General features: G+C 41.3%; 1 protein-coding gene across 2 annotated transcripts in view; it reads left to right on the top strand.

Moving 5' to 3' along the window:
• Window positions 1-25,475, top strand: part of LOC119402036 (ATP-binding cassette sub-family A member 2) — a 184,378-nt gene that overhangs the window by 33,581 nt on the left and 125,322 nt on the right. For both annotated transcript variants that reach the window (XM_049417659.1, XM_037669109.2), the window contains 7 exons: window positions 10,712-10,774; window positions 15,277-15,450; window positions 16,402-16,525; window positions 17,035-17,153; window positions 19,094-19,222; window positions 20,229-20,499; window positions 23,683-23,855. In XM_049417659.1, the coding sequence (XP_049273616.1) occupies window positions 10,712-10,774; window positions 15,277-15,450; window positions 16,402-16,525; window positions 17,035-17,153; window positions 19,094-19,222; window positions 20,229-20,499; window positions 23,683-23,855 (1,053 nt within the window). The remainder of the gene's footprint in view (window positions 1-10,711; window positions 10,775-15,276; window positions 15,451-16,401; window positions 16,526-17,034; window positions 17,154-19,093; window positions 19,223-20,228; window positions 20,500-23,682; window positions 23,856-25,475) is intronic.

The following is a 25,475-nucleotide window of genomic DNA, read 5'->3' as shown; positions in this document are numbered from 1 at the left end:
TGTCGCTTGTTTATCAACATCTGAATCTTAACACGTAAGGAACGTCTCGTATGATGGGTTGACATTTACTGAATCAGATTCTGATTCGCCAGTCAAGCGGTGATTCGGAGGAATTGACGCTAGACTCACTTTTGCAGCCGAGAAACCGGCGCGCACTTCCATAGCGCACGCAAACTGCGCGGATGAGAGCACTGAAGGAAACTGTGTAGTTGTGAGCGCGTCCGGAAAGCAAAAACAAGTCCGAAACTTATAATAATCTTTTGTCTTATCGCCAACGAAACGGAAGCAGTTTTTGCGAGTTCCCAAAACAGGAAGTGCAACCACAGCGGCATCGTTTGTGTCAGTCAGCGCCTGCACCGAAACAGGCATAATTGCTTACCAGGGAGCAAAAAACGAGATAGTAACAAATCCATTACCTTTTGAAATATTCTAAACCAGAAAGCTATCAGTTTTGTGGGCGCAATAAGCGGGAACCGGCCGAAGGACGAAACCAAAACTAGCCAGCGCACCGCTGTACCGCTGTAGTAGGGCATAAAAAAGAAACGGAAATTTCACATATTCCTGAAGTGTGGCAGCACATGCCAAGCAAGAGAAATGATCAAAAAAAGTGCGCATTTTAAACATACAAGCAATGATGTACATGTACGGCGTAAACCCCTTGGTGCCTCTTAGGTGATGCCGTACACGTACGGCGTAAACACTCAAAGGGTTAGTAAAAAAGTACAGATTTGAAAGGATAGCAATTTCTACATTCTTAACTTAATTTGTCCTTGTAATTTCGTGTGTTAGCACATGCTAGTTCTCCTTTACATGTTCCACAAATTAGACCTCTTGGCAGATATATTTTCGTATTTAGCTAACTGAAAGGGCTTCAAAATTTGCACTCTGGATTTGGCAGATTGCACATCAAACTGGCAGATACATTGGTCAAGCAGGTGCGGGACAAAGCTGGTCTGCACCAGATCCTCGCAGAGCTCAGCCAGACTGCAGCGTGTGAGCTTGCAGTCAAGGAAAATAGTTGCTTGTTGCTTCTACTGTGTTGTATAGGTACTACAGCTACCATAACGTGCTGTCATGTGTTGACGCCATGCTCATCTAAACTGGAAGTAGCAGTCAACACATTCAAGAAGAAACAAGAAGAGAGAACAGTCAAGGTCATGACGTGTAACAATGTAACTTTTTTGGGGGTCGGGGCTTGCCCTCCCCCACTCCCTCATGTGTATGTGCCAGTGGGCTCATCTGAATAAAAGAAAAAAAGTCCTCAGAGCCTGCTATAGGAAATTCATAATGTAATACAGTCCAGTAGTGAGGTCATTATATGATTACTTAGAAGGGCATCTTAGAATGCTATTGCCAGTACCCTTCATGCTGTAGGTTATGTTGAAGGGACTGTAATTTATAATTATTTATAATTATTGGCACATCTAAAGGCACAGTGTATGTGTGTATGCATGTCTTTATTATTTTATAGGAGCAGAACGTTCAACTCCCATTAAATAATTCAATGACGTTATGTGTTCTGTGCATTCGTTGGGAAACTGCAGCCTGTTTGCAATTACAGCAGCTGTACTGTAGAATAATAATTCAGAAGAGTTTTCACATCCATCAGTCTGTCTCTCTCAGGGCCTTAACAACTGTTGTTATCATTTATATAATAGAAAAAATTAACTGTATATTTGACAACTTCCAGTAATGAATTCTTATATAAAATACGAATTAAATAGCATGGTCTATTTGATCATTATTCAAAATTTTGAAAAGTCACACTCTTAGTAGTATTTATTAGGCTTATCAGTGGTTTGTGAGCTGATCGATTGAGTGCTGCAGTCTTCTGATTTTATACAATACTCATGGCTGGATGCAGGAGATGTTTCTAAATAACATAAGCAACTACTTTATGCTGGCATACAGAGCATTCAGCTATCCCATAGGCTTGCAGTGCTCTTTCAACACACTTGGAAGTGCCAGTGGACTTAGTTGCTATGGGTATAAGAGCAGGGCACAGTGCTACAAATGCATTCACTGCACATGCACAAAAGTTTTATCGCAGCCACAGCTACACCACATGCATGTATTGCAAGCTTTACCAGACACGTGCTCTAGTGACTGTGTTTCATTCTGGCACAGCTATGCTGTCATGAACAATTCAAATACGAACAAGTTAGGGCTGACTAAAGCGTGTTCTTTTGTTTTTGTTTTCACCAGCATGCAGGGCGTGTCAGCACGATTTCTGCTTGCATGCTTATTGTGAGGCCAGACCATCTGTGGCAACCACATAATGGGGGGTGTGAGATAGTACTTTCAAGTTATTAGATGCGAAAGCTGTTCTACTTTGTTTGCATTTCATTTGTCTATGACTTTATACGGCATGTAACCAAGGCAAATTTATTTATGAGCCCAGAGTCAGCGGCAGTAGACTGCAGAAGTCGAGGGACCACTTACTCAATAGCTCATTGGCCTTGGATTATTGCCATGTGTCCATAAGGTTGTGGGAATTTTGAGCAAGTGCATCAGATAAGTTACTAGCAGTGTTGCATGGTGTTATTTCGGTTTGCTTGAGGTAAAATGATTAACAATAAATAATGAAATGAAAAAGTTTTTGTAATTAACTTATGATAACTTGGCTTTCTTGATACAAGATTGAGTTAGAGCTGTAGACGAGACAACTGCAAGTTTTCACCTGTGACGTCAGCACCAATTGCTCTCCTAGCAAGCACATTTGAATATCGCGGGTCACCTTCTTGCTTGTTTGAGCAATTGTGCGCTCATTTGCATTGAAGTGGCTGTTACTGGTGCTCAATGTTTCCATCATGGCAAGCATGGCCTCGTCACTCAGTCCACAAAAGCTTAGAAAATATGGAGCACTGAGATGAGCCTGTGAAACTGTATACAGTAGAACCCTGCTGTTACGTTCCTCACTGCTGCGTTTTCCCGGCTGTTACGTCGTTTTCCGCCGGTCCCGGCATAGCTCCCATAGGATACAATGTATTGGGAACCCCGCTGTTACGTCGTAACTGTCGGACCGTTCCCGTATGATACGTCGCGAAGTGCGTCCGGAGCCGACCGAGTGACTACCAAAGAGAGCGGCCATGGCGCATTTTTGCGCAGCTTGGCCTCGTTTGACCGTAATATTAGCCGCATGAGAGGCGCAAGCAACAGAATCTTTCAATTGATGCAAACAAAAGCATGGCCTTCGAGATTCAAATTGCAAAGATGGCGTCTATGACGTAACTGCTCGCGAAAGCAAGGCCTTCGAGATTGGCATTTACTATTGACAAAAGCATAGCCTCTGAGATTTGCATTGCACAAACATGGCGTGTATGACGTAATTGCTTGCGAAAGCAAGGCCTTCGAGATTGGCATTCACTTCTGCCATCGCGTTGGCGTAGACTCATCATCATCGTTATTTGTCGGAGAACGGGAGGAGTTCGAGCTGGTTGGAGCTCGCATGGTCATGCGTGCGGTTCGCGGTCGGACTCGCGGCGCCAGTTGTGATTGCGTGTGCTTAGTTCTTTCATGCCTACAGCTGTTGGTGTTAAAAAAATCACATACGTTGATTACATTTCTGTGGATAAGGCCGTCCTAAGCTCCGCGTTTCTATCCATCGACTAGATCGCGGCTGAGCGCGCCAATTTTCGTGCTGCTCGTAAGAATTGAAATAAAATTCTGTACCACTAAATATTTTGCCGTTTTTCCTGTTTTTCGGCTCTTACGTTTCCCGTCTCTTACGTTTATTTCCTACGGTCCCTTCAAAAACGTATCAGCGGGGTTCTACTGTATTTCACAGAAGTCTTTAAAGGAGCACTGACATTAAATTTACGCATGTCAAAATTTTTGCATCCACGAGTAGTTATCGACTCCCTAGTAGCGATTCGCGACCCAACATGCAACTGAGGGACAAATAACTATCTGTTTTATTGATTAATATGGCCAGTATCTAGCACGATTCAAAATAAGTGGCAAGCTTGCCAATATTTAGCGCTGGCAGCACTTCCTCGCGGTCACCTCCAGACTGCTCCCCAGCTGATCACTTGGCCACAGAAAGGGGTGACGTGAGGCTCAGTCGACATTTCGTCTGCTAGACGTGTATGTGCAGTCATGTCATTGTCACCAGCATCGCCATCGTCGCCGTTAAAAGGGTGCACAAGTGATGAAGACAACATTCTAGAACTTGAAATCTCTGCGATTTGCGATGTCACAAATCATTTTCGCTTCGACCCTTTGCAACACAGCGATTCAAAAAATAGACACCGTTCCAAGCAGCGACGAGGAGGTGCCCAGGGACGCGCTCTTGGGCCATGCTCGCTGGCTGGTATGTCTCAGTTAGCTATATTAGATAATTTAAGCATGCACGGCATTCCAGCATACCCAAAGGGACTCACTGAATATCGGAATAGCAAATGACCACCAGCGGAGAAGTAGAATATGTTAGGTTTCTACAGTAACAATTCTGTGCTTGCCAGGTTCTTCTTTGCGCCGCCAGATGGCCTCACCTATATGGCCTTTCACGTTTACGGTTGCAGTAATCCGGTATTAGGCTAACTCAAAGAAGTCTATGGACGAATTAAAATTCACTATCAACACTACCTGTGTGTTACTTGTTAGCGATGATATTTATCTGTGTGCTACTCCACTTTGATAGCTTGTGGTCGTGTTGACGTATACTGTAGGTGTAATGAAACGACAAACTTTCCGCTTTTCACGTGCTTTAAACAACACAACTGCCGCTCACAATGGTTCCCCGACATGCTGACTGATGAGCACGCGTCAAATCAAGCTCTTTCCTCTCGCCTGTCTTTTGTTAGTGGCTTGCGTCTTGTAATTTCATGAAATCATTCAAAGTGGTGCAACGAAGTTCAGGCATGAAGAGTGAGGAGAGCCACTGGGAGTGAGAGCGTTTCCAGGCGTCGGCGCCACAATAAGAACACTCAGATCATCGACGTCATCGCTACTTGTGCATCGTCACTCAGGATGGTATGGGTCACGCCGAACACGTCACAGTAATGTCAATGTCACAGGGTGCTGAAAGTCCCAATGAGCTTTCGTGTGCTCTTTGCCCTCGAAATAAAACGACTTCCAGGTGACGGATGCCATTCAAATTTGGTCAAAAATACCTATGCGTACCGAGCAATCAAATGAAGGACACATCTCGAGCTTGAAATTTTATGTCAGTGCCCCCTTAAGTGAGACAGGTGCCTTGCCATATGCAGTCAAATCTTGCTTTTTTTTGCTTTACATGCTTTCTTTTGATCCTTGTCATGTGGTATATTGAGGGGCCCTTACATACACTTTGTCAAATTTATAAGAGTGGTGACAGAAAATTTGTGAACCTCTGTTTTTTCCTCTTAATCAGTGGCTACTGACTCGTTAATAGCGGCAACAAAACTCAATTGCCCCAGCACGGACGAATGTTTAATTATATGCTCGTATGTTACGACCAGAGGCAGTTTCGATTTTGAAGAGCACTCGGTGGCCCCATGACGTAGTCGGCCTACTAATTAACAAATATAATATCAGGTGACCGTGAGAGCCAGTGACGTCACTGGCCAGATTCTGCCATGTTGTCAGCGCTGCTGTTTTGTCTGTTGTGTTGAGCGTTGGGAGTGCTTGTTTCCTGAATAATCAAACAACGTTGCTTATCCAGTGCGGTGATAGACGAAAGAGCTGGGAGGAGTGTAAAAATCAATCGGAAAAGCTCGAGTCACTCCGCAAATCTCGCCGGTGGCTGCGATTTGGTTCTTGTTGTTGTCGTCCAACTGACGCGACGTTTTCCGTGAGGCTTGGAGCAGCTGCCGCATTAGACGTGCTGAAACAATTTCGCTTCGATCATTTGTAAAGTAGCAGGTTGAGAAGTGACGAAGGAAGCAGTGAAATCATAACATTGGCGCTCTGTAACATGCAAGTGACGTGATGTACGCTTTACTGACGCGTATTTAGATTGGGCAACGCTGCGTTCTCAAGGCATACCAATGCCACGTACGCACATAGGAATGCCAAAGCAGTTATCTGTACGCAATACGATCCCGGCAGTAGAGAGCTTTAGTTTGTTTTTTGACTTTCTAACGTTTGCGGATACCTGGTTACCAAAGCTGTTGACGGCTGCAGCAGTAGCAGCAGCCACGTAGATTACTGTATGTGCTACCTTTAGGTAGCAGAGTTACGCATCTGTCTTCCAAACGCCGCTAGCAACCATGCATTGCGGAGAAGCTGACACTAAGGCCAATTTGTGTATTTCTCTACGCCGCCGCTGCAGCGAACTGAATTAACACTAGTCATCGATAGTCAATGTTTATCGCCAGTCTTCAACACGCAAGACATGTTAATCGGCAGCACGGTAGGCATGTCGCCTGCAAAAACGGAGTGCGACTTCACCGCATAGCTGTGGTTGCTAGCCAGACCTATGCGTAACTCTGCTATCTAAAGGTAGCATATACTACAGTAACCCTACAGCCATGGAGCTGGTAGTGTTTTGTCCAACTACAATAATTTTTTTTCTGTTATCTCCGTTGCGTTGCTGTTCTTGTCGCAAAAAGAAAAGTAGGGGTGTGTGAATATTCGAAATTTCAAATATTTTTTTAACAGTGTTTGCTATTCGATTCAATTCGCACTGGAATTTTACTAATTCGAACAATCTGAACTTCCCAAAGACAAATACAGGCAACGTCTGATTGCAAGTGACCCCTTCAGATTTTCAATATGCTTCACCTCATCACACCCCCGTATTGCGGCAAAGCTGCCTGTCAAGCTCTGCTACAGTCTCATATGTATTAAGCTAAGAAAACGCTGGTTCCAACATGGAGATGAAAGATGTGGCAGAGGTGGGGGCTCAATTAATGCTGTTTTGGACCTAAAATTTGGGCAGGAAGTTCAAAAAATCGGACGCCGAAGCTTTTTAGCATCCAAAATTTCAGGTGTTCTTATATATCGACATCTACGAGACAGATTTGGAACTCCAGACTTGAAGGGAACAGACCCTTGTCCGCCACATCAGTTGGGCCACACAGAGGTTGAAAGAGGAAGAGAGGCTGAGGAAATGGCATCTTTGCCTATCATGTGTAAAGTGTTGTCTACAACACTTTGGTTGTACCAAATCAAGTACATAAATACAGTTCGGCCTCTACATTGCCTCATTCTCGATAAGACAACTATGAAACACCACCCCGCCAGCGTTTCATCAATCTAGCGAAAAGAAACACTTTCACGTTGCTATCTTATAAGAATATGCTTAGGAATCCTCTCCAACATTTGTCGGCAATTTCGCTTTGAAGTATTAGAAGAATATTTGGCAAATATTTGGCAAATATTCGAAAAATATTCGATTCGATTCACACTCACACTTCAATATTCTAATTCGCTTCGAACCCAAAATTTTGCTATTCACACAGCTCTAAAAAAAAAGCAATGAGAATACTGTGAGTTGTTAATTATCTCACTGCTAATGGTTTACACAGAGTCAGTAAGTAGGTAAGTCGCTGCAATGTTATTTTGTAGGTCTCTGGTTAGGCTATGCATCATCAGGTATCGCCACCAGCGTTGTCCATCTCGTACATGCCTCCGCTAACTTAGCCAGAACTCGTGACGTGTGTTGTTTACAAAATGGCCCCGCTCGATAACATCATCGTTTTTTGCTTCTATTTCCGATTTGGCACTTTTGCGAACTTCAAAACTCAATTAAAATACTTTTTAGGCTGTATTTGTGACTGATATTGTACAGATGGCACCTATATAAACCTATTAGTGTGATGCAACAGTCAAATTGTGTCCGAACTTTTGTGTCACTACTCCTTTAAGTAAGCTTTGTATGTACAGTTGCATTTATTCGATGATGGCCCCCTTCAGGAAGAAGTGCACTGCAGGAGTGACTGATGAGAAATATTGTTGTACTAATTAAGTGTATGATGCAGACTTTTTGACACTGTGTAATTGTGATAGCATGTTCTGCATCAGTGAAACGGGCAAATCTCATGGGTGTTTTTCTGGAATTCTACCGGCGGTCTGCAAGCCTGTGAGGCAGCTGCATAAAAAAAACGACAGCTTTAGTAGTTTATGGAATTGGCTGTTGTGCACCATTTGTCATTAAGCACTGGCTGAATGTATTGTCACAAGCCTTACCAAGTTCTTGTACAAAAATTGCACTCAGTTGTTGCCAAAACTAAGATAATTTATAATGTTGCATGTTGGGCTTGTTAGAGGTTCATCATAACTGCCATTGGTATAGTGCATGCAGGACAGGATAAAGAGTGCCGTGATACGGGCTGTGTGCATGTGTTCCTATGTCTCTCTATCCCTTTCTGGATGTGCTATACCAGTGACAGTTGTGATATAATTTATAATTCAGTTAAGTATGCTGTTCACCTATGAAATGATGCTAAGCGTTTCTGTACTAAGCAAGACCAGAAGGACGAGCTGCGTAAAATTTCTTTGATTAAATGCAGACAAATTATCAGACAAATTTCTATGCTGCAGTTGTTTTTTTTTTCTTAATGTGATTGGGTGTTGTGTAGCATGTAAGTACAGTGTACAAGCCCACTTAAAACAGTTTCACAAAACATTGCGCCCATGTTTATGAGATAGATTAGCACAAAAATGTGGTTGCTTGAATACAAATGTGTCTGCTGAAAATATCATTGTACTCAGCACCTCAAGAAAGTTGTTAGTGTGCTTCACACTGTGAACGGATAAACAGTACTCATCTGTATTTCACATTTTTCTAATTACAGTGGCTTATTGGGCGTTGAAATGGCATTAGAAAGCATTAAACAGTGTTCTATTATTTTTTTTACGCATCTGTAGGCACTGTGGCTGCTTTTGCATTGAATTGGCATATACCTCAAGCTTGGTAGAGATCTCATCACTGATGCGTCACACATGCATGCATACTTGGCATCTGTAATAACGTCTTATGTCCTCATTTTATTTCTCACCCTGAATCACAAGCATAGCAGAGGCTGACTTTTACTGGTGTTCCTGCCATTAAAAAGTATTCTGTGATATTCTGCTTTGAACAGCTTCTGGAAAATGGCACTGTATGCAGTCTACACGTCGCCATTTTACAGTCAGTCCATGAGCTGCTGTTCTTTATACAGCATGGGTGCCACGAGCAAGAGAGAGAGTGTACACCCAGCGTGAGCACCATAAGTAGAGGCCGGATTTTTAGGCACTAAAAAAGCTCATTTTAGGCGCCAAAAATAGGCAGGCAAAACAATGTTTTAGGCTTCTGAAATCGTAAATATGGGCACAATAAATTTTCACATAAATGCAAATACTTTCAAATGAAGACGTGTGCGACCTTTATCTACGACAGGAAAACAAAAATGTTATTCCTTAAGATGGCGCAAAGGCGCCAACAGTTGAACATAGCCGTACAATTGTGCTTTCTACCGAACGGTTCGCCCGTGTTCTGCACGATGAGTCAAGTGTCCACTTTCTAATCAACACACTCCACAGTATCTTTCCGGCATGACTGAGAAGTGCAGAGCAGGAGCAGACAGCCAGATTGCTACAAGACCAGAAAGGAGGGATTCCTCCTATTGGCCGGGTCAAATTGCTTAGAGCCAATTTCTCCCCTGGCAGTGAACCACTGGTGCAGCCAGGCGGGTGGGGGGTGGAAGAGTGTTCAACACCTACCCCCACCTCCCCACCCCCCCTGAAAAAAATTTCTGGCTACGCTACTGCGGTGAACACCTTGAAAAGTAAATTACAAACAAAACGAAAGCTGCATGCACATCACATTTTTCTTTCTTTTTTTGCTCTTCACTCTCCTTTCCGCTGTCAGCTCTTCGCATTCGCCAACGGCTCGGGCCATGTCAGCGCGGCGGCGAATGCTCGCCGGCGTGTCCTGCTTCACTGCTGCTAGCGGTTGTTGGTTGGTTGAACTAGAGGACTAGGTTGAACCCCATAGTTCCTAACAGTCAATCTTACGCGGTAACATGAATAACGGTCTCAAACAGCACCTGGGAGCGAAACTTGAGACTAAATAGCGTTCATATAAGCGCAAGTTTTGGAAATAGGCATTTATAGGCATTTGTAAGCATTTAGGCATGAACGCCAAAAATAAGCATTTATAGGCACTTTAAAAATACTATAAAAGCCCTTCTTGACCTCTAATTCATGCTCATATATCAAAATGGCCCGATAGGAGCGCAAGGAACAAAATAGGCATTTGCCTAAAATCCGGTCTCTAACCATAAGTAATGAAAGAGCATGTGTGCTGCCTTTAGACAGCACCAGCACCACAGGCAAGGAAAAGTGAGAGAACAGACAGTGATAGAGAGTGTGGGCACGGGTACAAGAGAGGGAGAGAGCATATGCGCAGCCCTAAAGCATGAGCACCATGAGCAGCGAGGTAGAGTGCATGCAGCTGTAATGTAAGCAAAATGCTGACGAAGCACCATGTACGAGGAGGTGCTATTGGCAAGGCACTGCAGTGCCACCTGATCGAGGTTGTCTTGTCTACTGGTACTATTGTTTTAAGCATACACAGGCTTTAGTGGGGAAATCACACTTCAATTATCAGTCAATTAGGTATAACGTGTTCTGTTATAGAAGGTTTACTGCATTCAAAGCCTAACTTATTAGTGTAGTTTGAGCGGCTAGCCTACTAAGTATTTCCATATATTCTGCTGCCTAGTTTGTAGTAATTCGTCACATGTGGACCTTTGCCCTGGTGCACAGTCATTTTATGGTGTGACATGTTTACTCTCTTTGACAGCTTGCTCTTGACCATTGGAACTTGTCCGTGGCCCACAAAAGAATGGAAAAGCTTGCAGATGATGTAAGTGCATAAATGCTTAGTTTGGATTTTGCTCTTTTCCTCTGCTAACTTGAATAGTGCTTACTATAGGTTAATATACAAATTTTGAGAGGCTTTGGTAGATTGAAGCAAGAAATTGTACATTTATGTTAATGTTGTTGCCTCATGAAATGGTTCTTTTGATTGAAATTTATGAATGCCCACCAGGTGTGGAGATTCTGTGCCAGTTGTGTCATTCTGTTCCAAACCACATGGGCTATGCTAGCTCACTGCAAAGAATTGCAGGAATCAGAGCATGAATTTTGCCAGACACCTAATTCAGCAGGACATGTGCCTGAAGTCACAACATATAGTTGTACCCATGTGTCTTGTGTTTCACCACTAAATGCAATCAATTTTAACTTGTTTCAGCAGCCACTTCCATAGAAAGTAAGTTTTTCCAGTGTAAGTTTTCGTTAACTTGCATTACATCAAGAATTGTACAGGAGTAAATAACTTCATAACGGTCAGTTATAACACACATTGGCGACTACTGCACAGTGGACTTTCTATTATTGGAAAGATTGAACAAACAAAAACACCTCAGTTGGAATCAAACCTTTGATCTCTTTTCTATAAAGTAGCACTCCAACCATTTCACAAAAAACATTAGAAAATAGAAGTGTGTAGAGTAGTATTGCCCTTTAACAGATCCATTGAAATGTAAAAGTGCTGTGCATGAGACATTCAGGAAGAAACACTGAGGTAAAAATATCTGCGTGCTTCGCTGCAAATGTCGTCGAAAGACGCTAGTCTTCTGCCAGCCATATTACACGACTCCTCCTCCTCTGTGTTGAATCGCTGCATCTGGCTCATAGCGTCACATTTTCAGCGCAGCCTAAGAAACACTAGCATTTTCAGCACAGCCTAAGAAATACTAGGGTCTTTAGAATTACGTATCTATGTATTTTCTAGTAAAGGAACACACCACCTAATACTTATGTATTGATGTTGCGCCTCAGATATGCGCAATATTTGCTTTTTGATTGACAATGTTCACAACTATGAACTCAACTACCAGTTCAAGATGGCTGGGCATCCAGCAAGTGCTTAAACTTTGGCCAGGTGGCTGAATCAAGTGACAGACAGACAGACAGACAGACAGACAGACAGACAGACAGACAGACAGGCAGGCAGACAGACAGACAGTCCAAAATTTCTGTGTTGAAGTATCCCAAGAAAGACTATCGTTTTTTTTAAAAAAAGAAAAGTGCAACTGATTGCACAAAATCTATTCTCCATCTTTGTTATGACGTGCGTTCAGTCAATTAATAAGCTTGATGTTGTAGTGGGAAGTGTGTAAACAACACAGTTCAATTCAATTTTTAAATTCATCGCACTTTGAGTATCGGCTCATTTCAGGTACCAGTTGGTTCTGAGATGTAGGATTAAAAGATAACAATTGTTGCATCCTTGAAAATAGTCTTCAGTTACCCCATGTTAAGTTCTTTATCATTCAGAAAAAAAGGACTCTTGAAGATGGTTCTTTATTTGTTAGACACACATGTAAACTCGCTACTTCACTAAGCACGTGCATACACACACACACTCATATATGTGCACACACTCACTCACTCTCGCTGTCTCAAAGTGAGATCTGGAGAATAAAGTGAGTATTAAGAGCTGAAAACCTCTGTTTCTCTTTTGAAATGTCATATGCATGGACATGAGGTATGTGGGCTGATGCATGTTTGTGTAGGAACATGCATCAGGCTTGTGGAGACCAAAGAATTGTTAAAGAAAAACTTCTTTTGTTACATTATTGGAATCTACTGCTATTATTTCACATGTAAAGCTTAACTGAAGTCTTATGAGATTAGCATTTCATCTGCAGTTTAGATCCATGCAATGAGTACGAGCTGAATCTGAAATGTTTTTGGGTAACTTATTTAGTTTGTCAGAGTAATATCTCATAATCTATAACAGTTAGAGCTGTAAATATTTCTTAAACATATAGCCCAGGCTGTGTATCACAAAGTGCTGAGAGCAGAATTTTCATTTTATGCTCATACATTTTTAAAACTTGGTTTTGTTTTTTCTTTATGGTAGGCATGGTATATATATTCAATTTTGATCAATTCCAGAATGACTAGTTATGATTTGATTCGAAAACTGTTTGCAGCATTGCACTTGTTCCATATTACAGTATCTAGCTATATCTGATAATAAAGATGGACTGACTCACCCTAATCAAGGTATTAATGTTTATAATATTGTTTACAATGTTCACTTTCTACTGAACTGAAGTTTTCCTACTGTCTTTGGAAACTGGAGGGGCAGCTTTGTGTATTTCGTAAACTAGTTGACCTTCAAGAAAAATGATTGCATATTTGAAATCAGTATGAAAAACTAAACAAGTCTACAGTATTTAGTTTCACCAGGTTTGGACATAAAATACAGCAAAATATCTCCACATGCCATGTCCCCCCTAAATGGCTTCACATTGCAGACACAGCACTTGGGCATTACAGGCACTATTACAGTTATTTTGGGGGATGGGTAATTGATGCACTGTACATAATCTTTATCCCTCAAGAGTCTTCATACCCCAGAAAGATTGTGTTGAATTCTACCAGTGGAGGGGAAGTTCAGTTCTTTTGGGCTATGGTCTCTTGCTTGCTCTTATGGTATTTGTGGTAGAGCCAGGTTTCATTGTCAGTCACCACTTGGCCTTAAAAGCTGCTCACATCATTGTTCATTATTGCTAGTGACTCGCTGTAATACTCCACTTTATATTTTTTTTTTAGAGTCTTAACATTTTGAGGAATCACTCTGAGCAGAACGAACATGTTCGTGCAGACTTATTTCTGTGGACCCTGCACTGCAGCCTATCCTCTTTAGAACATGTACAGCTGTCACGTACCTACTAATTAAAACATAATTATGTTTCCCTTCTATATTTATTATGTGCTTTGCAAAATACTAATAAAAGCTGCTTTTGCACAATTGTATGCTACACTGCATAATATCTTTAGATATTTATCACATGCTAATGAACGTTTGCTGGCAGGGCTCACTTCTTTCTCTAGAGTTCAATCGTAGCACCATACCTGATGCTGTCTTTCCCTTCAGCCATTGCCACTTAACGCTTTATGGGGCATAATGTTACGAACAACACACGCTACCTATTGAAGGCGGCATTGTCATTTCTATCAGCTTCTTATAATATGTACAAAATTTGAGCTCTCTATCAAAGGGTTTTCGAGAAAAAAGTGGGACATATGTGTCCCACTGACACTGAGAGACAGTTGTTTCAGACAAAAAAAAAGTACTTTTATTTTTTGATGCGAACTTGCTACTGCCTTACAAACCACAAAGGACAGAGCCTACAAATACCTACTCTCTATCACAAAAAAGAACTAAACTACATATCCGTTGTACATCCACTTGCTAACGGCACTCGAGCAGCAGATGTGGGTAATGGGCATGCCTGCGACAGTCTAATTTTTGTCGGTGGAGGAAGCTCAACTGCTTCCTCCACTGGAAGGGACTTCCCTGCGTGAAGCAGAATGAAAACTGGATATTGCAATCAGTTGCACACAATGTCAGACTGGCTACGCTTTCGGAAATATATCATTGAAAGGTTGTCAACTTTGTATTGCACAAATTTTTTAGGAAGCTGCATGGGTAGAAGCGAATAAAACTACTATAATAGCACATTCAGGAACTCGTGAGTATGAAATAAACTTTTCAAGCTTACCACTCATGCTGAATCTGGCGGATAGCGCGCCAAAATCTCATGAAAAAATGATACAGCGCGTGCAAGCAGAATGGTTCATTTGGAACACAGGTTCCAAAGGCTGGCACCTTGCAAATACTACCATAAAAACAATTACCAAAACCGCTTTCTAGAACATCCACGTGGTCGCACTAAAAGTCTGAAAGCAATCGATTCAGTGGTTTTATTCTAAAAAATTAGATTATTGTGAAGAAAAAAGTGGGACATGAGTCCCATTGCCCCACAAAGGGTTAATGGAATGCCAATGCAGCACAACATGTGATAAGTAGAGTCACAAGACCTATAACTAGAACCTGGTTAGATGATGTTACCTGCATACAATACTACATTACCAAAAATTTATTGTATCATAACTTAGAACTTGAACAAGAAAAGGTGGCGCATGTATAATGAAATTGAGAACATGCAATTTAGAAATGTTTAGTGCTGACAACAATGGCAGTAACATAAAGTAAAAGCCATGGTTATTGAGGGCTGCAGTAATCATTGTATCAGGACCCAGTTAATCATATTACTGCTGTAGCCATCTCTCTTCACTTTGAACTTCGTGGTGGCAATACTGCCTTTGACATGCTAAAGAAGCTGTCTACCTTGTGCAGTGTCATTTGGCTGACAAATATTGTGGTATGACACATGGAACAAAGTAAAAAATGCTAGCAGGGAAAAGGCAGGAATAGGAAAGACCTGTTAATGTCCAGGAGGAAATGTTATCCACTGCTTCCTGAAAGTGCATTTTTTTTAACAGTTACACAGGTTTAATCTCTTTGAAACTGCTGTGCAAGAAATATCGGAGCTGGCTTTGGAATTGCCTCAAGATGCATGCCACAATCTCAATGACACAAACTCCACTTTGCCTCATAACGCTACCATCTTGGAGGATGAGAGCACTTCTTCAAACAGCCGTCAAATTCTGGACCAGGTGACATCAATTTTCAATATTGGCATTGTGAAATAGCGTTAAAATGTGTTAAAAATGTGGGATGATTTGCATTCACTTGTCATATTTTGTTTCCTTTTAAGTGAATGGGTTACTTTTTACAGCTATATTTGCCTTTACAGCTATATTTGGTGCCTTAAATCATATCACTGAACACTATCAATATTATGAGATGTGGCTATTAATTTTTACAGGGGCACACATTATTTGCAAATCCTGTTCAACATTTTTGTCACCATCTTGTGCGGGCTCACAGGGTAGGCTGGGGGACCGCGGCACTGTTGACCTGTTTGGTGGTGGAGAGTGCAAACCTAATTTTACTCACCAGTTTCGGTAATTAAAAATGATACTGGAGGCAGCTATGTGGCACATGCTGCCACAGGTTATTGTTTTCATTTTTGGAGTCGTAGTGTAAGAGCAGAGCATTAACAAGGTATTTCTGGAGAAGCTGATATAGCATCCTCACCTACCCCCCAAGCCTTGGTATTCATTTTAATGTTGGGGTCCGGATAAAGCTGTAAGTGAGTTCTGGTAAAAAAAAGTTTCATCGCACAAGCAGTTGATACATTCCCACTAGGAATGGCATTTCAGGGAAGGGTTGAGGAAAGGCCTAAAGTACAGCTGTTTAATCATGGAAAGTTGCTTAGAGGTAGAGGGGCGACATTGGAAGATACTTTAGCTGTTTAAGTATGGAAAGGTGCATGGATAGGCAAGGGTGGAGGAACACTGCTAGATAGTTTGTCTTTCCCCCAATGGCAACAGCTGTGCATGCTTGTGGTCACTATGCCACATTCTTTTATCAAGCAGAGTGCTTGATGTGAACATTTACTGAGCAAAAATACCTTTAAATTTGTGAATATAGCAGTGTTGGTTTTTGTTTACCTTTTCCTGATCTTGACGACTGGTTCTGAGTGATCTTGTGTGCTGTGACAGGTCAAGAGGACAAAGCCACAGTATGGCCTTTTGAGAATTTGGCTTGGAATGCAGCGCATGGTCTGTGGAAAAGTTGAAAAATCAGAAGCGAGCATGTCCAGTGATGATGAAGACATCAATCTCAGTATGTTAGAAATATTTATTGAATCTTTGTTGCCAGGATTCATAGAGATTAATAAATAATTAAGTAATACGTGTATAGCTCTTTTATTTGTCTCATTAAATTTTTGCTTTTATGACAAGGAGTAGTCTAAAGGCATGAAAAAGGAAATGAGTACATAAGTTTTGATGAAAAGAAAGGATCACCTTAGGACAAAATGTTAGAAGAATGTCGCTATCTACAGTTTATCCTCATCTTGCATGCAAAGTCTCAAAGTAAGATCTTTAAACATAGCACAACAGACAGGACATTAGAAGATGGACATACAGAGTCCTATCTGTCTGTTGCATTGTACTTGCTCATAGAAATTGCCTTATAAACTAGCTTAGATACAGATCCTTATTCCAAAGTCAGAACAGCATGGCTTAGGCTCAGCCGTAATTCTGTGCATCTTGGTAAGTTTTGGTAATCTTGATTAAGCACATCTGACAAGCTTGCTCAGTGCAGTAAATTGTGGATTTACTATGTTCCAGATATTGGCATTTCAGAATACCAGAAGGAGCAGATTGGAATTCTGGTCCACGTACTCTACAGCAACCCCAAAGTACTTTACACACCGAACAATACTGCTGCTAATTTAATTGTTCACAAGGCAAGTATGAGTTTTCTTTTCTGTGTGCATTCTTATTGTGCAGAATGTTTAAAACAACAAGAAAAAAATCCTTTAATTTCTATTGGTAAGTTACTTTCCATAATACCACAAGCATCGCTCATTGCATTGAGAAGACACTTTCATAAGCCAGTGAACCTGAAAGAAAATAATAATAAACGGGTGGCAGTGCCACCCTGACATCCTCACACCAGGCTGCCATGGTGTCATAGATTTAAATGCTGTTTGGTAGGGCCTATATGATTCATTGTTGGTAAAAATGGATTGCATTGTGTTCCAAGGCAACCAGAAAACGACATGTACTATGATTAGCACTGAGTGACAAAGTTAATGATGAATATGTCATAAGGCAAGCCAAAAACGAAACAAGATGAACTTCCATAGGATATGGCTGTTGTTAATTTTGCTATATCATTGCTGACCCTTAAGTCAAGAATGATAAAAGTGAAATAATGATATTTGGTTAAGTTTTGTGCATAATTATTTTAACATGCTGCACACAGTACATTCTCCAAAAAGCATAAAGCATGTGTGCATGCCAAATTTGTGCTGCTGTCTTAGCATTTTAAATACTATATTTACTCATGTCAGGTCCACCATCATGTTAGGCCTGCTTGCCACTTTGGAGAGTGAGAATATGAAAAAGAAGTTTTACTAAGTGCCATGTGCGTACATTGTGCATACATACGCGGTGTGTTTGATTTTTCTAAGGCTCTAGTGGTTACCACTAGTTGTCCTCTCGACCACAGCTTTATTATCACTGCAGCTTGTTGACTGGGTGACAGATGAGCTTTGGAATGATATCAAAAATATTGTCACTGAAGAAGCCATTAACGCTTTTATGACATGGCATCCTCATTTGAAGACACAATTTACTTTTGCAGTTTCTGTGCACTATTGTCACGAAGAGACCACAAACACTGAGCTAATGATAAATTGAGCCTTCTTGCTGCCTAAAGCTTTTTATATCACTTCTGGTTGAAATAATTTGCTACACACTGTCCCATTGGTTGAGGCAGTACCATGTTTAACGACACTTTGGATGTCGGGCATTTCAGCAAGAATTTCAAAAAAAATTTTTTTTTACCTTTTTAGGAATGTTCACTGCCAGAAGATAACTATCACATGTAATTTGAGTGGGTTGTAGAATTCTGTTTATGAAGAAATACAGCATGACTGTCTGTACATAATTAGATAATTATTTCTGGTGTAATTATAATTAAGTGCTGTAAATACACTCTAATTTATTCTAACACTTCCACTTGCTTTAAATTTGGTCTCCAGAAACTTGGCATCAAATTATTTATATTTCACACATTTATAGACAGTTCATCATAATGCGTGCTGCAAAGGGTTAAACACATTTATAGAAAGGAAAAGGGAGATAAAACTCCGTGGCTCTCAATGGAAGCAGTTCGCATAGCACAAGAAATAAGGATGGCCAATGGGTGACAAGGAATGCACAAGATCGTTAATGCCTAAGTTAGATCATTGACTGCGTAAGCTCATTAGCACCGAAGTTCAGTCTCTGGGAACTCTTGCGGAAATATCGCTGACATGGCTAGCATGCCATTACATTTTTTGCAGCCTCTGGGACTACCTCTCTGCCCATATTGTGCTTCTTTCTCCCAAGCTTGAGTAGCATATTGAAGCACTCTGGAAGCTTCCTAAGCCCTGAGCTCGTTAACTGCCTAATGCTTTCTCACTACAGGCTTATGTTTCACAGACCTTGCTACAAATTAAACTTGCAACCATCATTTCTGAGACTTCTCAGTGTTCAATGAACCACTATTTGGCATTGGTAATCAGTCTAACAAGAGACTTAAGCTCTGACCCCTGTGCTTTTGAGTCCCTGTATTACTTGTGTGTGAAGCTATGCTTTTTAAGGTAAGTGAAGCCATGCTCTTTTAATCTCTTTTTAGGCAAATGAAACATTCAGGCTGTTGGACACAGTGACTCAATATGCCAAGAAGATGCTCAACATTTCCCGAGACATAAGAGACTACCTGGCACAAAATAGCAGTGACTATTCATTGGCCATGCTGAAACATGTGAGGGAGGCTGTTGTCTTCTTTCGGCATTTTTTTTTGTTTTTGTGTGGAGTGCCTTTGTAATAAAATACGGATCACTGTGTAGTTAATCTCTACATTACTGTTTTCTACGTAAGCCACTATAGAAGTCTGAAAGCAATGTGTTGAGACATTGCATGACCTATAGAAGGGTTATTCCATGCCATCTGTCCCAGCTGTGGTGCTTGACCGATGTCTATTTTTCTAAAAAGATTCAAACAAAATCATGCATATAAGCATTAGCAGCACAATGTTTTCCAAAAGTATTGTTATGGAGCAATACAAACATGGATTGGTGCACTGCTCTCAAAAGTGATGAAGACAACGAGTGTGTGTAAAATGCTTGCGTTTGTGGCTTGTCAGCCATCTTGTTTGTCTACTGGCATACCCTTGTAAATATTCATTCCATCTGCCTCTTGTCTTCAGCGCAATATTTTGAGCGGAAAAAAAATTTTTGAGCATGTGAAGGCTATTTGAATTTCTCAACTGGTGGAAAACCAAATGCAAAAAAAAATTGCTAGAAATCTACTGTTTCGTGCGTCCTTTCAAACTACGTGTTTTGCGTTGTCTGAACATTTTACTTTCATTAGAAAACAGCTTCACAAAGTAGTTACGTATTTTTGAATCCTTAATATTGATGAATAAATGTGCAAGTTGTGTTGTGGGGAAATTTTTCTCAATTAATGCATCTGATAATTGGGAATAATTCTTGTAGTTTAGATAAAAATGTTGGCTCTTTTTGTTTAAGTTTGTTAGATTATTAAGGTGATTACTCTTTCTCTATAACTACACATTTTCAATAAGTTGTTACTTGCGAGTTAGTATCTCATCTGCCTACTTCTTTCTGTACCTGCATTGTTTTATATTGCTGCTGCATAAGCATTTGCAGGAACCAGTCTTTAGCTTTATTTTGGCAGCCACAAATATAGTATGTGGCACAAATATGACAGTTTTAAAACAACGTGCTTGTTTTTCCTTTTTCTTCTAGATGAGGGATAACCTGCGGCACTATCCACTGGTGTTAGATGTGGCTCATAGCCAGGCGCTGCGTGAATTTGCCCGTGGTAACGCTGCCTCAGTCATTGAGGACAAAGAGGCATTCCTGCATCGGCTCGATGTGATTGACAATGCAGCTTGCTCCTGGATTGCACTGATGTCGGGCCTAAGCCTCAATATATTCAGGGGCTTCAGTTCGGAGGAAGACCTCATGGCCTACTTCAAGAACAGGGCCTACTTTGACAATGTCACCATACTTGCAAGTACGCAATATTGGCTCTACCTGTGCGGAAAACTAGAGAATTTAGCACAGTGGCCAGCACTATTTACCAGTTTATGTTGGTCTTTAGTTAGGCAAGTGTCATACTCCGTGAATTAATGCCACTGTCTGTGTGTTAGATGCAAGCGTCCTTTCTTGTTGAACATTTGCAGCAGGTACTGTATGTGAAATTCAAAAGTAGCCCATGTTTTATTCTTTTCGTCCTTTTTTTTTTCTCATTCTGGCAGAAATTGAGGCAGTGAATTTGTGTAGGAGCAAAGATCAATAATTTAAAGGGAAAAGATATGGGCCATCACTGCAGAAATAAATTGCAGGGAAACAACACTTTGTAGTTCTATGCTTCCATCCACTTAGATTTACTGACAGCAACCTGGCATGATTAACCTGTATTTGTTGAAAGACAGTAATGTACAGAGCCACCATTTAAATAAATTTTGCCTCTCTCTCCCTTTATCGGGTTAGTGGATGCATAAAAGGACATTAATGGACCTTTGGGAACATGATTTTACAGGAGAATGATTATTGTGAAATTCATGCTGTGTCACTGCACTGCACCCTCAGCCACAAGTTGTCTACAGCTAGGCTGGGTGCTTCCACACTTCTTAGAGAGAAAAAATTTGTGTCTCCTCTGCACTCATGTTGTTTTTGTTTCACTGGTGGGCACCACTGTATGTGTATTTATACAACTTTGACCTAGGAGTTCTGGCCATGTCTGTCTGTAAATGCGTCAAATTTACACAACATTATTTGAAGGCACTTCATATTCTATTGCAACAAAAATAATCTCATAATACATTGATTTATGTTTTTATAATAATTGATTTAATTAAATTGTAATTAAACATCTATTTATTCTGAAGTCATTCATTTGCAATAATAGAATGAAATCTCAGGCTAGAAATATTGTGCAATTTCGCTTTTGAATATATTCGTTTTGAGGACAGAAGAATTATACTTTTGATGTGGCTCGCAAAGAGCCGCATGTTAAACGACTCGTGGAACATGGTAGCACCTTCAGCAAAGTGGTCATATGCAATAGTATACTGCAAAATGAAGTTCAATGCAGACACATTTATTACTCAGAAGGTTCAATTAATCAAAACATCAACATATCTGATAGGAGCTTCCAGGATAGTCTAAATATCCAGTTTTGATACCTATTGGCATGCTGTGATGCACAGAGCATCATTACTTCATATTGTGTAGTGTGCTTCAAACTTTGTGAAGGTTATAAAACCTACTGTCCTCTTTACTGTGCTGCATTTGTGTGAGTTTTTTAACGCGATAGCGTTAGAAAGAGCCCATGTCACAGGAAATGTGGTGTAGGTGGCATTAGTTGTGAGCGAAAAAGCTGATCGATGCAAAGAATAAAAATTTGAATTAAACCCAGGTGGTCCGCATGGCAGTCAAATATTTATACCACAGAGCCATGCCAGTGCTTGAAACTACTTTGGAAAAAGACCCAATACAGTCATCATGTCTGGCAAGGAGTCACGCTAACAGGTGTAATGTTACGTAACAGAAGCGTAGAATCACACCAGGTGTCGCACCATGTGTAGCAAGTAGAGCTGTGCAAATAGCAAAATTTTGAGTGTGAAGTGAATTCGAATATAAAGTTTTAATGCAAATTGAATAGAATAATTTTCAAATACTTCTCGAGTATTTTTCTAATACTTCGAAGCGAAATTACAGACAAAAATTGCAGAGGGTCCCTAAGCATATTCTACATTATATTCTAAAAAATTATAGCTCCGCAGTTACGCAACCGGGCACTGCCATTTTGGGCTCGTTGGAAAGGGCATTTCTCCGTCTTCAAATTTCCCGTAGCTAGGTCCTCCATTCAGAAACAAGTGTACAAAATGCAAATGTTTAAAGTTCGAGGTCTCCCATTGGCTGCGTCCGCATTGTTGCTCCAGCACACTTCGCCATTGGTCCGATGCTCCCTCCGGGAGAGCGTCGTCTGCTGCTTGCGCGTTGTGAGGTCATGGTTGTCGACAATCGCTCTACTTAGGGACACGTTCGTTTGTTGTGTTCACAGGTCGACGATCACTTAGAATATCATTACGCTTTAGTTTGGCAGCTGCAAGCGGAACCTCAATCATCAGGTTACGATAATGGGCCGCACTCGTCGCGAACATCGCAGACGCGCATGTCGGACCAACTCGTGGGACCTTCAGTTAGAGGTTCTGCTTGTCAGCACTTCGGACCTCGTGACGAAGACCATTGCTGGGCGACTCTTTGTACTCACGATCGAGCATGACATACTTTGAAACATCGGGCACCGTGGCCACGCACACCGCGACTGAGCTTACTGCTCGAAGTCGTGGCTAGTCCTAACTCGTGCTAGTTGCGGCTTTCTTGTGAAAGCCAAGAAGCTGCAATGTGCTTCGTCGCAAGCAATGAATTGCATTGTCCGCTGGCTTCTTGGAATCGTGGATGGGCACTTTATGCATCGGCAGCGGACCCCCCAGCCAAGCTCGTTGCATAGCAACTGCTCAGACCACCGGTGGACGCGGCTAGCAGCTTCGCACGTCGGCGCCCCAAAACGCAAGACCAAGCACGCTGCAGCCGATTTATCGTTGTTATATTTATTTTCCATTATTATAAGCCGTTATGTTTATTTTCCGTTATTATGAACCGTTATATTTATTTTCCTAATGTCCAAATAGTTCGTATAGTAAAATTCCGGTGCATATCGAATCGAATAGCAAACACTATTCAAAAAATATTCGAAAGTTCGAATGTTCACACACCCCTAGTAACAAGTGGTTGGTTGAAAGCTGCCAAACCGTTACAAAGGGCTGAGTTATAATTGATCATCATCATCAGCCACAGCATCGACAAAGTGTGCACCTCTGTAGGTGCCCATATTGCCTTACAGAAGAGTAGTGGGTACTTCACAACTGTAATTTCAGCAGGCATCCTAGCAGTGTTTACAACGGCCAATGTCACGCACACTGACGTTTCTTCCCTTAAAGTACAGTTGAGGTGTCCATCGAGAAGTGAAGTACTATAACAAGTGAATAAAAAAGGTGATGTGAACTGGGCCTGATAACGCTATCGCGCTATTGCGTTGTACTCTAAAAGGCAAAGATTAAGCGCCTTTCCATGCTCTTGTCGTCAGTTGCTGCAATTCTGTTTGACTGCTGGTTATCTCATGCTCCAGGTGTCTTATTCAACATGGACCACAATGGTTCGATGCCACGTCATATGACTTACACCATCAGACAGAATGCATCATTCACTCCAACCACCAACCTGATGCGTAGTCGATTCTGGTTTCCAGGCCCTCGCAATTGGGGTTATGAATACTACCAATTTGGATTCGTGTGGCTGCAGGTAAAACGGCTGTTACAGCTCCAGAAATGTACCTCGTGTTTTATAGTACATTTGGCTGGCTCTTACTGCTTTTAAACTCGTATGACCACGATGTGGACCCTGTTAAAATTGAAACAGGATAAATTATGCCATAGTAAAATGCACAGCACCTTGCCACAGCATTCAGAAGCCAGAAAAGTAAACACGTCCTCCTTCTGTAGTAAACAGGCGCGTGCGCCGACCAGCAATGTCTTTGTCGCTGCAGACATCAGTGTGAAGAATGCTACCGTAGTGCTCTGAAACATTCAAAAGCAACCAGCCAAATTTACCGTTAGCATGTGCATACTGACCTAGTACTCTGCCATGTACAGTATACAGGTGTGTCCCAACTATCATGTGCCAAGATTTAGAAAGATATTGATAATTTTATCAGAACACAACTGAAAAATTAAATAGGTATTGTTTGAAGTCAAGCTGAGCAACTGCTAGTAATTTTTTGGGAAAATTCCTTTTGTTAATGATGATAAAAATAACTTGCAGATTACTGTTTTAATTGGCAGTGTAATAATAAGAAATTGTAGACAGTTAGGAGCAACATAAAAGCGAGATGTTTTCAGCAAGATACTGTGTATTTGCATAGTTATGAGGCATATTTGAAAAGTAAGGGCTGTTTGCTTATAGTACTGAATATTGACGGGTCAGAACAAAGTTGTGTGCATGCATCACCATCTAGTATTGATTGTTTCCAAAGGCACTGAAGTTATTTTGATGCAGTAGTTGCTTGTTGACTGCAGACATGCTGAGTAGTCATTTCATTGGTAGTCATTTGGTCATTGCAGGCAACAATGTCTGCAAAAGTAGTTGCCTCTACCAATTGCAAAGTGTGTGCCGTGATTCTGTTTTCATGTGCAAAAAGATCATCAGCTGCCCAACTTCATTGCAAGTTGTGCTTAGTTCATGTACGTACAGTAAAGAGAGAAGTAAAGGTGCCCTAGAGAATGGTGTTGAGAATTCAGATATGGGTGCACAACGGGGCATTACGATAGCGTAGTGACAGGCCCAGTATCCGGACCGATGAAATCGTTCAATAAGTGGTCAAAAAATGGTGATTTGATCAACATTTGACGATTAGTGCTCTTGCTCATAAAGTTCTTTTTGGGTGCACCACAATTTACACAGTGGTAATGGAAGAGCTCGGATATTGCAAAGTGTGTGCATGTTGGGTATGGGAAACGCTTGCTGTCCGACATAAAGAGCAAAGAAACTGAGGTGGATGAGCAATTTTGGACTGCTATCGACGAGACCAACATGACTTGCTTTCCTACGTTGTTACAAGCGGTGAAAACATGGATACCCTACACCAACACAGAACGAAAACAACAGTCAGTGCAGTAGTGCATCATTCATCTTCACCAGAACCGAAAAAAATTCCAGCAATCACTTTACTCATGTTAGAAAATGATGGCTACCATTTTCTGGGACACGTCATGAGTAAAAATTGTGGGGCAGGAGAGAAGATGACGATGAAAGCCAAGTGTGGTCAAATAAGGACAAGTGCGTGCACGAAAGGACAAGTGCGTGCACGAAAGGCATGAAGTTCTTGAGGCATGTGACCCGAGCCGTGAAGGAAGACGAAGAAGG

This window comes from Rhipicephalus sanguineus, chromosome 1 (assembly GCF_013339695.2).
Source record: "Rhipicephalus sanguineus isolate Rsan-2018 chromosome 1, BIME_Rsan_1.4, whole genome shotgun sequence".
NCBI classification, from domain to species: Eukaryota; Metazoa; Arthropoda; class Arachnida; order Ixodida; family Ixodidae; genus Rhipicephalus; species Rhipicephalus sanguineus.
Note: the sequence above shows the minus strand (reverse complement) of the source record. Positions and strands in the feature narration are given on the sequence as shown.